Source organism: Vulpes vulpes, chromosome 1 (genome assembly GCF_048418805.1).
Source record: "Vulpes vulpes isolate BD-2025 chromosome 1, VulVul3, whole genome shotgun sequence".
NCBI lineage: Eukaryota > Metazoa > Chordata > Mammalia > Carnivora > Canidae > Vulpes > Vulpes vulpes.
This window is the reverse complement of record NC_132780.1, coordinates 78,525,920-78,539,726: the sequence shown is the minus strand read 5'-3', so window position 1 is coordinate 78,539,726 and position 13,807 is coordinate 78,525,920. Positions and strand designations below refer to the sequence as shown.

At 36.6% G+C, this 13,807-nt stretch overlaps 1 protein-coding gene across 4 annotated transcripts; it reads right to left on the bottom strand.

Annotated features, from left to right (window-relative positions):
• Nucleotides 1-13,807, bottom strand: MTRF1L (mitochondrial translation release factor 1 like). Of its 4 annotated transcripts, XR_012003215.1 has the most exons (8): nt 13,484-13,807; nt 9,813-9,892; nt 7,454-7,637; nt 6,804-6,967; nt 5,137-5,254; nt 4,891-4,999; nt 3,594-3,822; nt 1-2,833 (listed from the first exon to the last, which is right to left on the bottom strand). XR_012003215.1 is itself a non-coding variant. In XM_072767586.1 (7 exons), the coding sequence occupies exons 1-7, from the start codon at nt 13,740-13,742 to the stop codon at nt 2,633-2,635; spliced, it is 1,143 nt and encodes a 380-aa protein (XP_072623687.1). In that variant the 5' UTR covers nt 13,743-13,807; the 3' UTR covers nt 1-2,632. The 4 variants fall into 4 exon arrangements, 2 of the variants coding, with proteins under 2 accessions (XP_072623687.1, XP_072623699.1); XR_012003219.1 differs by lacking the exon at nt 4,891-4,999; XM_072767586.1 differs by lacking the exon at nt 4,891-4,999 and having other exon boundaries at nt 3,594-3,730.

Below are 13,807 nucleotides of genomic sequence, written 5' to 3'. Positions count from 1 at the left end.
TTTTCTTTTTAGAGGACTACATTTCAAATTTGAGAGAATAGTAGTGCCATTAAAGAAATGGAAATTACACATTGAGAAATGGGTTAGAGGAATATGACAAGTTAAATTTTAAACACAGTGATTGTCTGTTTATGCATCTTCGAAATTGCTTTTCCAGCTGAATGAATTTCGATTAACTGCTGTTGTAGGCCACTTTGAAATTAAACGCTATTGTTTTTTTCCTGAACAATACATCAGATTTGTAGACAAATACTTTAGTTATAATTGCCTTTTAGAATCTCACCTTTATAGAGCCTTTAGAATAGGCTTTGTAGCATATTGTTAGGTCCTGGGGAAACAAGAATTAAGAAAACATTTTGTCCATTAATGAGACAATGTGAGAAGTCTGGCAACATGCTTATTCTATTCCCTGACTCACTCTTTCCCGTTTCCTTATTAAACACAATCTTGAGATAGGAGTGAACCAATAAGGTTATTACCTTGCTATAAATGTTGTCATCCTGCTATAATATTGTGCATACCAATGAAGAGCAGTTAATTTTGCCTAGCGGCTACGGTGCCCCTTAGGTTGGACTTTGAAGTCTGTCTGTTGAGCTAAGCCAAGAGTCTGTTCTAGGTAGGGAGGGCAGCACAAGCAAGGGCAGACAGGAGCAACAATGCATGGCTTATAATGAAGATAACTGAATAGATGCACTGTTTGTGCAGACAGCTGCAAATCCCAAGGCTCTTACAATGTTAGACTTGGGGTTCCAGTAGCTTTGTGCCAAGACTGTGTTGCTCTACCCTTACCTTTCCCTAGGTACCAAAAATTACATTCATTAATCTAGGAGTAACTGATATAGATTTGTGAGTAAAGTAGAAGCTAATGTCACTTCACAGACCAGAATCTGACAATCACCCAATTACCCTGGTATGTGTTCATAATACACCTACTGATACGTATCTTATGTTGTTAGAACTACCTAACAGTATTCTGTATTCTGATGATTCTGTATTCTGATGATTTCTAACCAGCTGTGATGTTCTAATAGACAGTAAGTTTAAAAATTGATCAAAAGCTCTTTTCCACCTCACACCTTTTCCCATGGGGCCAGGAGTAAGGGAGTGGAGAGGGGTGGGGGGGCGGGGCGGGTAATAACTTTTAATAGCTTCCTCTTGTTTACAGAATGAAATCCAACATTCAAGACCCCTCATAATCTCAATCCAGCTTCTCTAATATTACCTATGAGAAGAGTTCAAGATAAATTACGTAATAGTATGTAATATTTAGTAATGTGTAGATGTCCCTTTCATTCAAAAAGGAAGCAAAAGAAACACACTGGCAGATGCAGGCTTGTATGGGAGGAACAGAATATGGCCTAATGAGGTCTTTCTCTCTTGAGCTGGATGGGTCACTGGAAGCCATTTCATCAAACGTTCTTGTGAAGGTAGAGGGGCTTTCATAAGCAGAGAGTGATTTTTCTCAAAATTCTCTGATGTATTTGATAACCTCTGGCCAGCTTTAAAATTATAAGAATAAATTAGCAAGATAAAATTACTCTGAAAGTTAGCACAAGCTAGGGCCCTAAAGGAAATTTGGCTAATACAAGTTGACTTAAGGGAAAAAACACATTACCCCACAACAGTATAAATTTATGTAGTATATATGCTTACAAGGATTCAGATTACTGTAGATACCAACAAATAGAGAAAGGCATGGAATTGGAGGAGTGAACCGTTTCATAATTTTTTAACACTTCAGTCATAGAAACTTAATTAAATCATTTTCTCTGGAAATCCTGCCTCGTTGTAACTACTATAAATTCGATGTTTATTCATTATCTACCAGGTAGAGCTCTTCTCATAATTGTAGTCTTTAGTATCTCTCATGTTTTCAAAAACTTGAGTCATTGAGAGCAGCATTTCCAGCTTTTCTCTCACTACTTTATGGGATAAGGGACTTTTCCTGCATTTTCTTCCTTCCTTTCCCCTCCCCTTCTCCCATTCCCTTCCCTAGTTAAACAAGGTGACTTTACTACTCTTTCTTGCAGTGAAGGATCATACACATCGGTGGAGAACAATGGCGGGGGAGGGGGGGGGTCCTCCTGTTTCTTTATATCAAGTACAGTAAGGACTTCAGTACTCACTCTGGCCCTCCATCCGCACCACAGTCTTTTACTGCTGTGCAGCCTCAGGTGGGCTTTCTCACGCTTCCTTCCCTTATAGGACTCAATTCTCTGGAGTCCGTCTTCTCACAAAAGAGCTGATATTAACTAGGAATTCCTGTTCAAATTCATGGTATGCTTTCTGTCTCTTAACCAGACTTTGATTAATGTAACATTTATTATCATGTTACTATTATTTTATGTTTGAAGTTTTTCATAAGTTAAACCAAATTTGTGATCATTTGTTAAACATTTTACATACAATACTGTTTTTGTTTGTGTACTTCTCATAGGAAGAGTCCAAAATATATAACCAGAGTAATGATTGTACTGTTGTATATTTTTTACTAATATACTGAGAGAAGATTTATATAAATTATGCCTTAAAAGTACATACACTACTTCCAACTGAGTTAACCTCTGTTTTTTAAGAGATTACTATTATTTACACACAGTATGATTTGCTATACAAGTCTTTAATAATCAATTTAAACTTTTTTGGAAATAATTTCTACTAAAGATTCATAGTTAGCATAGTCCTTTAAGGACTGTACAAGTTCATCCAGTAAATACTCCCCTTGCATAAAAGTTTCAAGATCATGAAGTGACTTGTTTATTCTGTGATCTGTGACCCGATTCTGTGGAAAATTGTATGTTCTTATTTTCTCTGACCTTCCTTTAGTTCCAACCTATATAAAAAGATATGAGATACAGTTAGATTCAGAGCAACTAAACCTACAAATTTAACTTATCTGGAGATTAAGCTCTTGATTTATAATTTGACACACAATGTAAGAACCAAGTTTTAAACATTTTGAATCCTCAAATAACATGGAAGCATTAATAAATAAAGAATACTGGCTTTAAAGGCCAACAGAGTTGTAGCATTTGATCTTTTTGCAATTTCAGTGCTCTATGGCTTCATGCATTTATTTCAACTTTAAACTTTAGTTTCCTATCTATAAAATACAGACAAATAATACCTACTACACCGTGATGATGTACACATTCAGCCTAGCATAGGGATGGTATTCAAATGGTAGCTAAGTATATACATTTATATTTGTCACTGGAAGTATTGACAGCAATGAATTCCCATAAAAAGGAACTAATAAAGGGTGCTGTGGTTACAAAATTAAATACCAAACACAAAGAAAGTAAGTTGTTTGCTTTCCAACTTTCTTCCATAATTTTCAAAGGATTAAAAAAATGAGGATTCTATATATCCTTTTTTAGTAACTTTGATTAAAAGTCTGAGAAAAACAAGCCCCTGAATATAGAAACCAGGGTAGAAAATTAAGATTACTATAAAACAAATATAACCTTCAGTTCAGCTACTTGAATTGTTTCCTTATTTTAACAAATACATTGAAACAATTTTAACATATATAAGAACTAGGTTATCTAAAAATATTTTATACTTTAGAGCATTTTTTATATTCACTTTACCTGAATCTTTCTAGCACTGTATCTTTTACTTGTTTCTTCTTCTAGATACATGCTGTACAGTTTTGCACGTAGCTTTTTCATAGCCATCTCTCTATTTTTCAGTTGAGATCTCTCTTGTTGGCATTCAGAAACAACACCTGAATAGTGTTATGAGAATTAAAGAGTTTTAATAGGAAAATCTTCTTCATTTATTATCAAGGAATATTCTTTTTCCTTCTTTTTCTTCTTCCTTTATGAGGAGAAAAAAATAGAACTCTAATAAAAAAGGGAAAACTATAAACAAATAACTTTTATAGAGTTCTGAGAAAAATGAACACTTAGGCTTGATATGCTATAGTGCAAAATATATTCATACTGAAGGCAGACATACTGAACAATATGCATTTAATCATTCAATTTGGATTGTTTTCCCATACCCTTAGCTGGCCACCATAATTTTTTTAAAGTAGTAATTACTCATCACAGAAACAAAAATTTAAAAAGTTAATCCTACTACCAGAGATAGTCACTATCCATATTTTTATGAGGACTTTCATCCATTTTTTTTCCTATTCCTGTTTATATACTATGTATTACATAGACATCATCTTAGAGTTTAACTTGAGGCTTTCCTAATATTTAAGAAAAAAAAAAAAAAAAGGAAAATCAAAAACTCCTACCATCCATATGCCGATCCATGCGTATTTGAGATTGGTCACAGTAAGAGATTTTTATAATCTTTCTAGGTTTCTAGCAAACCTATAATCTTTATAATCTTTCTAGCAAACTGAGGTTTGCTATCTATATGCTCTTTATCACATGTAAATTGCTGCAGTAATGACTGTAAAGTATGTTTAGTTCTACCTGATAGTATATTGAAAACATAAAAAATATCTAGATGTAGCTCCACTGCCTATCTATAATCAGAACTGCTGGACATTTATGGGTGGACTTAATGAAGCAGCAGCCCTGGAAGTTAAGTGCAGTACTTCACCTGTGAGCATGTTTCTGGGTAGCAAGTCCAAGCTTTTATTTTCTTGAGAAACTGAAGAGTCCATGTCCCCCTCCCTTCAAAGAAGGCTAAAAACTAGTGATTTAGAGTGTTTTCTGACAAAGAAGAACCCATGATAATGATTTCATTCTGAGGATTTTGGATTTTCTTATTATTTTCTTTTTTAATTCTGAGTTGGCTCCATACCAACATGGGGCTTGAACTCAGAACCCTGAGATCAAGAGTCACATGCTCTACTGACTGAGCCAGCCTGGCGCCCCAGATTTTAATAGTGATATTTACTAAATATAAACTTTAGGAAGCTACCTGGAAAGACTATCTTTTCTTCATGGTCACCAGTATGGAAATTCTCTGGGCTTAGATCCCTCCATCTTCCTGGCTTTGCAATTATCCCGGAGAGTTTCATCTAAAGATTCTAAATAAAGTATTTAATAATAATCCTTAGGAGTGTATATCTGGTAATTGAAGATCTATTACAGTGGAAAATTAGTCAAGTTATTCAGAATTTGATTTCTTTCTTCAAAGTTTTATGTTGAAGGGCTAAGTGCGTACCTGTTGGAAGATGAACTATCCGGACAGCACTGTCCGTGGTATTTACATGCTGTCCTCCAGCTCCACTGGCTCGCTTAGTATCAATTCTTAAATCTTTTGGGTTAATCACCAGATTAATCTATACACAAGAGGAAATACTGGGATTTAAAAATATCACATGTATATGAACTATTCAAAGGCAAGAACTATCCATTTATACATACATGTCACATATAGAATTAATATAAGATTAAAAAGGTTTAATTTTAAGAATATAAAGTAGATGGAAGGGTACCATTTTTACAAGTCTCATTTTTGGAAGAGTAGTGGATCAAAATATAATAAAAAACGGAAACCCTCCAAATCCTCAAAAACTAGACTTCTCTGTAAATTATCCTCCTTACCTCACGACAGAAGAACTTTGTTAATATCAGAAATGTGAATACAGGAACTTACGTGAGCTTTTGTGGATTATTTCTGAGTTTAAAAAGGCTTTAACACAGGAAAAAAAACAATGCTATCTTAGGAACTAAGGGTAGGCTTATTTTGTTTCATTTTAAATAAAGGAGGAGTTAAATATATCTGGAGACAGAGGAGAGGCACATGGAAACGGCACAGAGCAAAGCCAAGAAGTCATACATACACTAGGATGTGACACCAGTGTAATGCTCGTCCCATCTGAGTCACCATCTGAAGCACTAGATTTAAAAAGCTGTTTCATGAACAGCTATGGACCACTCTGTGACACATCTACAACCCTGGAAGCAGGACTTCTACCATTCACAGGCCCTACATGTATCCTGTCTCCATGTGACTCCATCATACAGTTGCTAGAAGCATTAGAAGCATTAGGTACAGACTTCACCCCATCTTTTTCTGTAAACTACTTCTGTCTCCAAGATGCTTAATCAAAAGTGACTGGTATCTAGTGTGGCTCCTGCCATTTATTCTATTTCACATTCTTCCTTAACTGTTCTGTTCTTCCTCTAGGGTTCACACAAAAATTAGATCTAAAAAATGGAACTTAGAGTCAAATAGCACCTTTCTCCAAAATTAATAGAAACCCTCAATTAAACTTCCTTCTTTACCAATCATTCATGCTTCATCCTGAAAAACAAGTCCTATATTTCCTGTCACCTTCAGCAGAAGGAATGAAAGCAAACAATTCTTTTTTTTTTTACAAACATTATATAGACTAAGAATTTGCTTATGAGAATGAAGTGTACTCATTATGAACATTGTAACAATATATTCCCATTTTAATGTTAAGTAGTTACTCTTGTTAAAACAGCATTCTTGATATTAACACTCTTGGAAAGTCAAGACAAAGCAAAAATCATTGTGAAAAGTAATTAGTATTAAACTATTTAAAGTAGGTAGATTCTCCTATAGAGATGATCTCAGAATAACTACTTTAAGTTTAGTGTGGAGAAAAACTAATAAATAATGCAACATTAGGTCCTTTTTTACATTACATTACATTACATTAGGTCCTTTGTTACATCTATTGTGAAATCATACTTTTTGGATGAAGATAACAGATTCTTCACAAAACCTAAAACATGTGATGAAGGCCAAATGATAAGAAAAGGACTTTAATATTGAATATCAGTTCAATAAAGTGATAGGGAGCAAGGCACTGTGCTGGGCCCAGGATTCCAAGGAGAGGAGACTGACTGATGCCTTACCTCAGTCGGCTGGGGTAAGATTGCTACAGTCATGGTGCTAGTATGGATGCGGCCTTGCTTCTCTGTCTTTGGCACTCTTTGTACTCTGTGCACACCTCCTTCAAATTTCATGTGTTTATAGGCTTCTAAACCCCCAATGCTAGCAGATGCATGTCTTAGGCCACCTTGAAAATATTAGAAGAACAGAAGTATTATTCTTGCGATATATAAACAATTGACCATCATTTCTACCACCTTGAAATATATTTAAAAGAACTACAAAACAATATAAGCATACAGAATGTAAAAGGTATTGAAAACTTTGCAAGTCCATGATATTCAGTGTTTTAATACTTAATACCTTTATTACTAATAATCACTACACAAAGTATTTATGGTATTAATTAACTGCTTCAATAACATGTCTAAAAGACCACTTTTAAAAACCATTAATCATTCAGTGGTGAGTAGTGAATGACTAACATTTTATAGGTCACTTCAAAATTGGTATGTTTGCATTCAAAATTACTGAGTAAATGATGAGCATAAGATCAGGTAAGCTTCCTTACCAATAAACTCTAAAGTTTAGTCATGGTCTTTCCACCCTTATGCTAGGACACATATGGATAAATTAAATCTGTACTTTTCCCAAAACAAATTAAACAGTTTACCTATTTCACTTGGAAAATATTCCAGGGTTTCAAAATGCCATCTTTTAAAAGCAGCATATTGCTGATACATATCAAACATCTCTGAAGTAAACAACATTGCCTCCTGACCCCCAACTCCTGCAGTTACCTCCAGGATCAAATCATTCTTATCTGTTTCTTCTGAGGGAACCAAAAGTAAGATAATCTGTAAATACAAAAATACCACCCCTCCTAGAATTAGGAATTATTTAAAACTTAACAAAAAATAACTAAATGATTAGATGAAGGATTTAAAAAAATATTTTATTTATTTATTTATTCATGAGAGACAGAGAGAGAGGCAGAGACACATGCAGAGGGAGAAGCAGGCTCCATGCAGGGAGCCTGACGTGGGATGCAGAATTTTATTTTATTTTATTTTGTTCGATGCAGGATTTTAAATATTTAATTTACCTAAAGTTTCCCTAAACAATATTTCCAATTGCTCTTCAATTGTCCTGCTAATGAGAACCATATGGTAATGCACAACTTCTATAAAATATTAGTGTTTCAATTATAAATGCTATAAGGTCCATCTGAAACTTAGTTTGGGTTTGTTTCTTTTGGTGTTCATGTAAACTTTTTTTTTTTTTTTAAAGATTTTATTTATTTATTCATGAGAGACACACAGGGCGAGGCAGAGACACAGGCAGAGGGAGAAGCAGGCTCCATGCAGGAAGCCCGATGTGGGACTCGATCCTGGGTCTCCAGGATCACACCCTGGGCTGAAGGCACACGCTTAACCACTGAGCCACCCGGCATCCCTCATGTAAACTTTCTTTATTTGGTTAATAATTAAGAGCTTGTTGTGAGTAGGACACTATATTGTGTGTAGAATGAAAGAGAAGATTCTAACTCTATCCTTTTGAAATCTATAGCCTAGTATGGCAGTAAAGAAAAGAAAAAAAAAAAAAACTCAAATTGTATCTTTTTAAGTTTCTTTAATTTGGAAAATAAATTTATAATCCTGGAACTGAAAAGGCCCTAAGAAATGATAGATGATCTGGCCCTCTTCCCTCATTTTACGTGTCAAGGAAAATGAGGCGGAGACTAAATGACTTGCTAAAGGGAAAAGTGTTGGCAGAGAGGCATAAAAACTCAAATTCTGCTGCCTAGATCAGTCCTCCTTCCCTTCAGTGTGTACTAATTAAGGGACACGGAATAAAAGCTTCTTAGATTAGGTGAATTAAATAAGAAAAGTTACCAATATTTATTGGTCCCTTAAATTATGACAGGCACTACGCTAAGCACTTTATATACTTTAATTCTTAAATCAGTCTTGGGAAGTAGTATTAATGGATCTACTTAAGATGTGAAAACTCAGTTTAAGCTTAGTTTAGTTATTTGATCTAGCTGCCCCAAAACATACAACTAGAAAGTAGAAGAACTAGAACTTGAACCCAGGTCTGCCTGAATTTTGAAATATCATACTTCATGTTGGTTGGGATTTATGGTTGATACTACCATTCTATATCTCTGGCTATAACATGATCATTCAAATCTTGAGTAAATGATTGAATTTATGTGTTTGTTAATTAACACTATTCAATGAATAGAAACCTTTAATACATATGTGCTTCTATTTCACAAAAAAATTAGAAAATGGGTAGAAGTTAAATTACATGAGACTTTTCACTTCATAGTAGAACCTTCCCTCTGGAATGGTTGGTAAGGATATTAACTTTTGATGAGTCCATATCTGACTAGATAAAAGAATCTTTAAGCACCCCCTTTTCTGGCCCCTTATTCACCTACCATGTCCTTTTACTTATATTCTCAGAGATAACTATTATAAATCTTTAAGCTCTGGTTTCCAGAATGAACAAAGAGTGGTTCTAATTTAATATAATGATTACTTTTCATCTAATGCCTATATATTCTCCTAGATATAAAACCAAAGCCTTATAATTCAGTTCTAAAAGCCCAAAGGCCTACTCTAGGTCTTGAACTCTAATAGTGTCAGGAATAAAAGGTACAGAAATATTCCTGCTGCCAAGGAGCTTACAATCTACTACTTCTCCATAACCTCTTCTACCCATCATCTACCCCACTCTCACCTCTCTTAAAATACCTAAAGAGGGGGAAAACAATACTGATATTTATTTCACTACTTCTCTGAAAAATCTTATCAATGTAACAGTCACTTCCCCCCCCCACAGCTCTCCAATCCTTTTAGTATGAAAAAAAGGGTCACATGGAGTATGCTTTTTCCTGCTTTAAAAAACCCTATAATTCTAAATACTAACAAGCTACTTAGTTCTTGAGTTGTTTTTATAAACTTCTAATAAAATTCATTAAAAGAAATAGCACAAATGCTTTATTCTTTGCACAGATACCATACCTGGTGCTTCAACTGAGTTATTTCTTTTTGACATGAGGTTATTTCATTCTCTGCAAGTTTCCTTAAATCTTCATTTTCATCTGAGAATGTGAAAATAAAACAGTAGATTAGGTTTCCTTAATGTCAAATTGCCAACATAATTCAAGATCATTTTATTATTGCTGTAGCTAAAGGGAAAAATAAAATGTCTTTCTTGTCCTTTTAATAACTGCCATTAATTAAAAGTAGCATTTTATACATTAGTGTTTATTAGCATGTAACTTTAAACAAACCTTTTTCCTGATGACATAAGTATAAAATAAAAAAGAATCTACAAGAAAAATAAAGAAGCTATAAAACTATTCTATAACTCTACCTCCATGAAATATTCATATTAACAAATATGCTTTTAGTTTTCCAACTTAGACTATATAAAAACAAATACATCCAGTAGTTAGAAGAGGAACAGAAGGCTCCATCAGTTAAACTACAATTGAATTAAAAAACTGAAAGTTACTTATTATCTCTTTAACAAACACATTATATTTCATTAATTTAAAATAAATGTCCACCCAAACATTTAGATCCTCCTAATACTCACAGAATGTCTGCATGAAGTACTCCCCCCACAACTCGCTTTACTCGCTTATTTCATCTTTTGAGTTTTCATTTTTACCCTATAAAATATGCCGTCTCATCCCTCTACCCTATGGACAACATGCAACCTACAAAAAGGAGAGAAGGGAAATTTTTTTAGCTCTTAAAAATAGCTCTCTTTGTTGAGATTGGACCTTTACAAAGTATCAGTTTATATGTTTGTTCATTTATGAGGAACCAACTATGCTGGGAACTAATATGTAAGACCTGCCCTCAAGGCAGAGTTTTAGATAATTTTAGTTTCTTTTTATTTTTCTTAGGGAGAAAAACAAAGAATAACAACCTAAAACACTAGGTGGTTAAATGTTAAAATGATAGCACACTAAAGATTGTTTTTTGTTTATTTTGGGGAAGGGCAGAAAAAGGAGAGGTAAGGACAACACAAACCATGAGATAAGCAATGATGGGAAGCGTTGGTGGAAAGGCAGGAAATTATTCTGGCACGAATTTGGCATGGAAGAAATTTGCTGAAATGGCAAATGTGTTGAAGTAGAAAAAGGAAAAATGAATTCTAGTCGTAGTTCAACCACTAAAGGTTCTCTTAGGGCAACATATCCAACCTCTCTGAATCTCCATTATCTTGAGAAAAATGAAGGACTGGGCTGGATGACCTCTAAGGTGCCTTTCAGTTCTGAAATGCAGTTCTTCTGTAAGGCTAAGGACACTGGAACTAAAGTCACAGTAATTTAATTTTAATACTGCATTTCATTTAACCCAGTATAACCAAAATATTATCATTTCAACATGTACTTTAAAAATATTAAAAATTATTTTGTATATTAGGTCTTTGAAATCTGTTTTTACCCTTACAGCACATCTCAACTCAAACTAGCTATGTTACAGGTGCTCCTTAGCCATTTGTGGCTAATGGCTTTAGAGTTTGGACTGAGGAGTTACTCCTAGGCCATGGAACTACACTAGTTTTTTCATTCAATATTATTAATCAACATGTTGACAGGCCACTATCACATGCCTGCCTTCTCCTCTGCCTACCAGTATATTTATGTTTTCCCCACTATAAGAGGGTTTTTGTCTCTTACAGCCCTTCAAGTAGCCACTTGTCACCCCCTCTTTTCCTGCTCAAACTTCTGGAGATTAAATGGCATGTCTATTATTTCTCTTGTTAATTCTCATTTACTTCTCCAGCTGTTATATCTGATTTCATAATAACACCATTTTTATTAAAATCACCCATGACAGAATTGCCAAATCTACAGGCTTACTTCAGCCTGAGTTGAAAAGATGAGCCCTTTCTAAGGTATCAGCAATTCCCTACTTGAAATTTTAATTGGTCTTTACTGCTTCATTTCTCTTGTTCAAGGTCCCAAAGTTCTGCCTGTTTTTCTTGATCTTTTATAGCTTCCTCCTCTGCCTGTTCCTCAAATACTATGTATTTCTGCTTTTGTTAGTGTCCTATTTCTGTCTCTACAAATTCTTCCTGAGCATTCTCATCTGCTCCCAAGCTTTACTTTGTCAAGTATATGATGATTATTCAGGCTTAGTTTTAACCCTTAAATCCACTTGATTTTAAGCTTGGTCTAAGCTATGAAACCAATTTGATTTTTCCCCAAAAGTATTTTTCCCAATATGCGTAATTAACGCCCCCCCCCCCCCCCGCCCTTTCTGGGCATCCACCTTTTCTCTTAAATAACTTCATTTAGACTCTCTTTAACTCTCACCTAAACTACCGCATTGATGTTCTGTTTTCCATGGCATCTGCAATCTCGTTACAGGTTGACTCTGAAACTACCACAAATCAAGCTTTCCTAGCAAGAAAGCCATTTCTATCATTCACTCCCCCATCTAAAAGCTTCCACTGGCTCTCTTCTGCCAACAGGATAAAATCAACTTTTTAATTTTTTTTTAAAGATTATTTATTTATTTATTCATGAGAGAGACACAGAGAGAGAGGCAGAGACACAGGCAGAGGGAGAAGCAGGCTCCACGCAGGGAGCCCGACGTGGGACTCGATCCCGAGACTCCAGGATCATACCCTGGGCTGAAGGCAGGTGCTAAACCGCTGAGCCACCTAGGCGTCCCAAAATCAACTTTCTAAAATTAGTATTCACATCTCTCCCCCTACTCTCCTTAGAAAATGTTTCAACCTGCCACTCCTGATAACCTCTCCTCTTCCTTTAAAGATTTGGAGTCAGCCCAGTCTAAACTCCATTTCTTGAAAGCTGTTTGGCCTGAGCAGTTATTTTACCTCTATTTCTCATGTTCCTCTCCTGGCCCATAAGGCTAATAGCACCTACTTCATAGTTTGATGTGTGAACTGGATGAGTTAGTACGTAAAAACAGTTACGCAAAGGCCAGAGTGTCGTAAAAGATCAATAGCGGTTAAATAAACTATTAATATCCTGTAGGGTGGCCCTTTATCCCTGCACGACGCCTTCCCAACAAGTTCTCCTTGCTTCCCCCAGGTGTCTATTCGGATATCTAGTCTCATTTTGCGGCTCTAGTACTAATTTTCTCTCCCCGAAGAGACTGTGGCCCTCTCTAGAGCCATACTAGCCAAAGCGCGGTCCACGGGCGTTTGCAGAAATGCAGAAACTTTAGGACCCATTAGTAGTCGAATGCACACCCATCACTTTAGCAAACCCGTTAAAAGCGCATCTTTTTAGGTCTCCGACTCTGAGTCCAAAGTCTGGTTTTAGCGTGCACCTCCTCTCTTGAATTTCGCAGATGGCCCCTTTGCCACAACTCTAAGAAACACTGCTCTCAAGCCCTTATTTGGGGACAGTCCCTTGTTTGTCCTTGGTGAGCTGAAGATCTGCCGACAGTAGGCTCTCAATACACTGAAATCCTGTACAAGGGGGCGGAACATGGTGTCCAGTGAGCACAGGGTTCACACAGGCGACGATGAGGTGAGAACGCACATAGTGACGCCTCCACCTCCGATCCAAACCAAAAAAAAAAGAATTCCAAACGAGTAAAGAACTAACTCGGGAGGTGTGAACACCTGCCCAGCGGCTTAGCGGGAAAGACCAACGCAGAGCCCGGAATTCGCCCGTCCCCCCGGGCCCGGCCCTCACCGCGTAGCAACTGCTCGGTCTCCTGCAGCTCCCGCTCCTTCTCGCTCAGCAGTTGGGCCGCCGCCAGCAGCTCGGCCCCCCTGACCTGCAGCCGGGCTTCGGAGCCTGCCTGGCGCTCCAGGAAGGTCCGCAAGGGCCCGCCTCGGGCGAACAGCTCCTCCAGCGGCAGGCTCCCGCAGTTTAGGTGCCGGCGGGCCGGGCTGACCAGCCGGCGGGCCCACAGAGGACGAACAGCACTCCATAGAAACCGGGACCGCATCGCTACGGGGGCAACCCGGGACGTCTACCAAAGCCGGAAGTTGCGGACAGCGAGAGTCTCGCGAC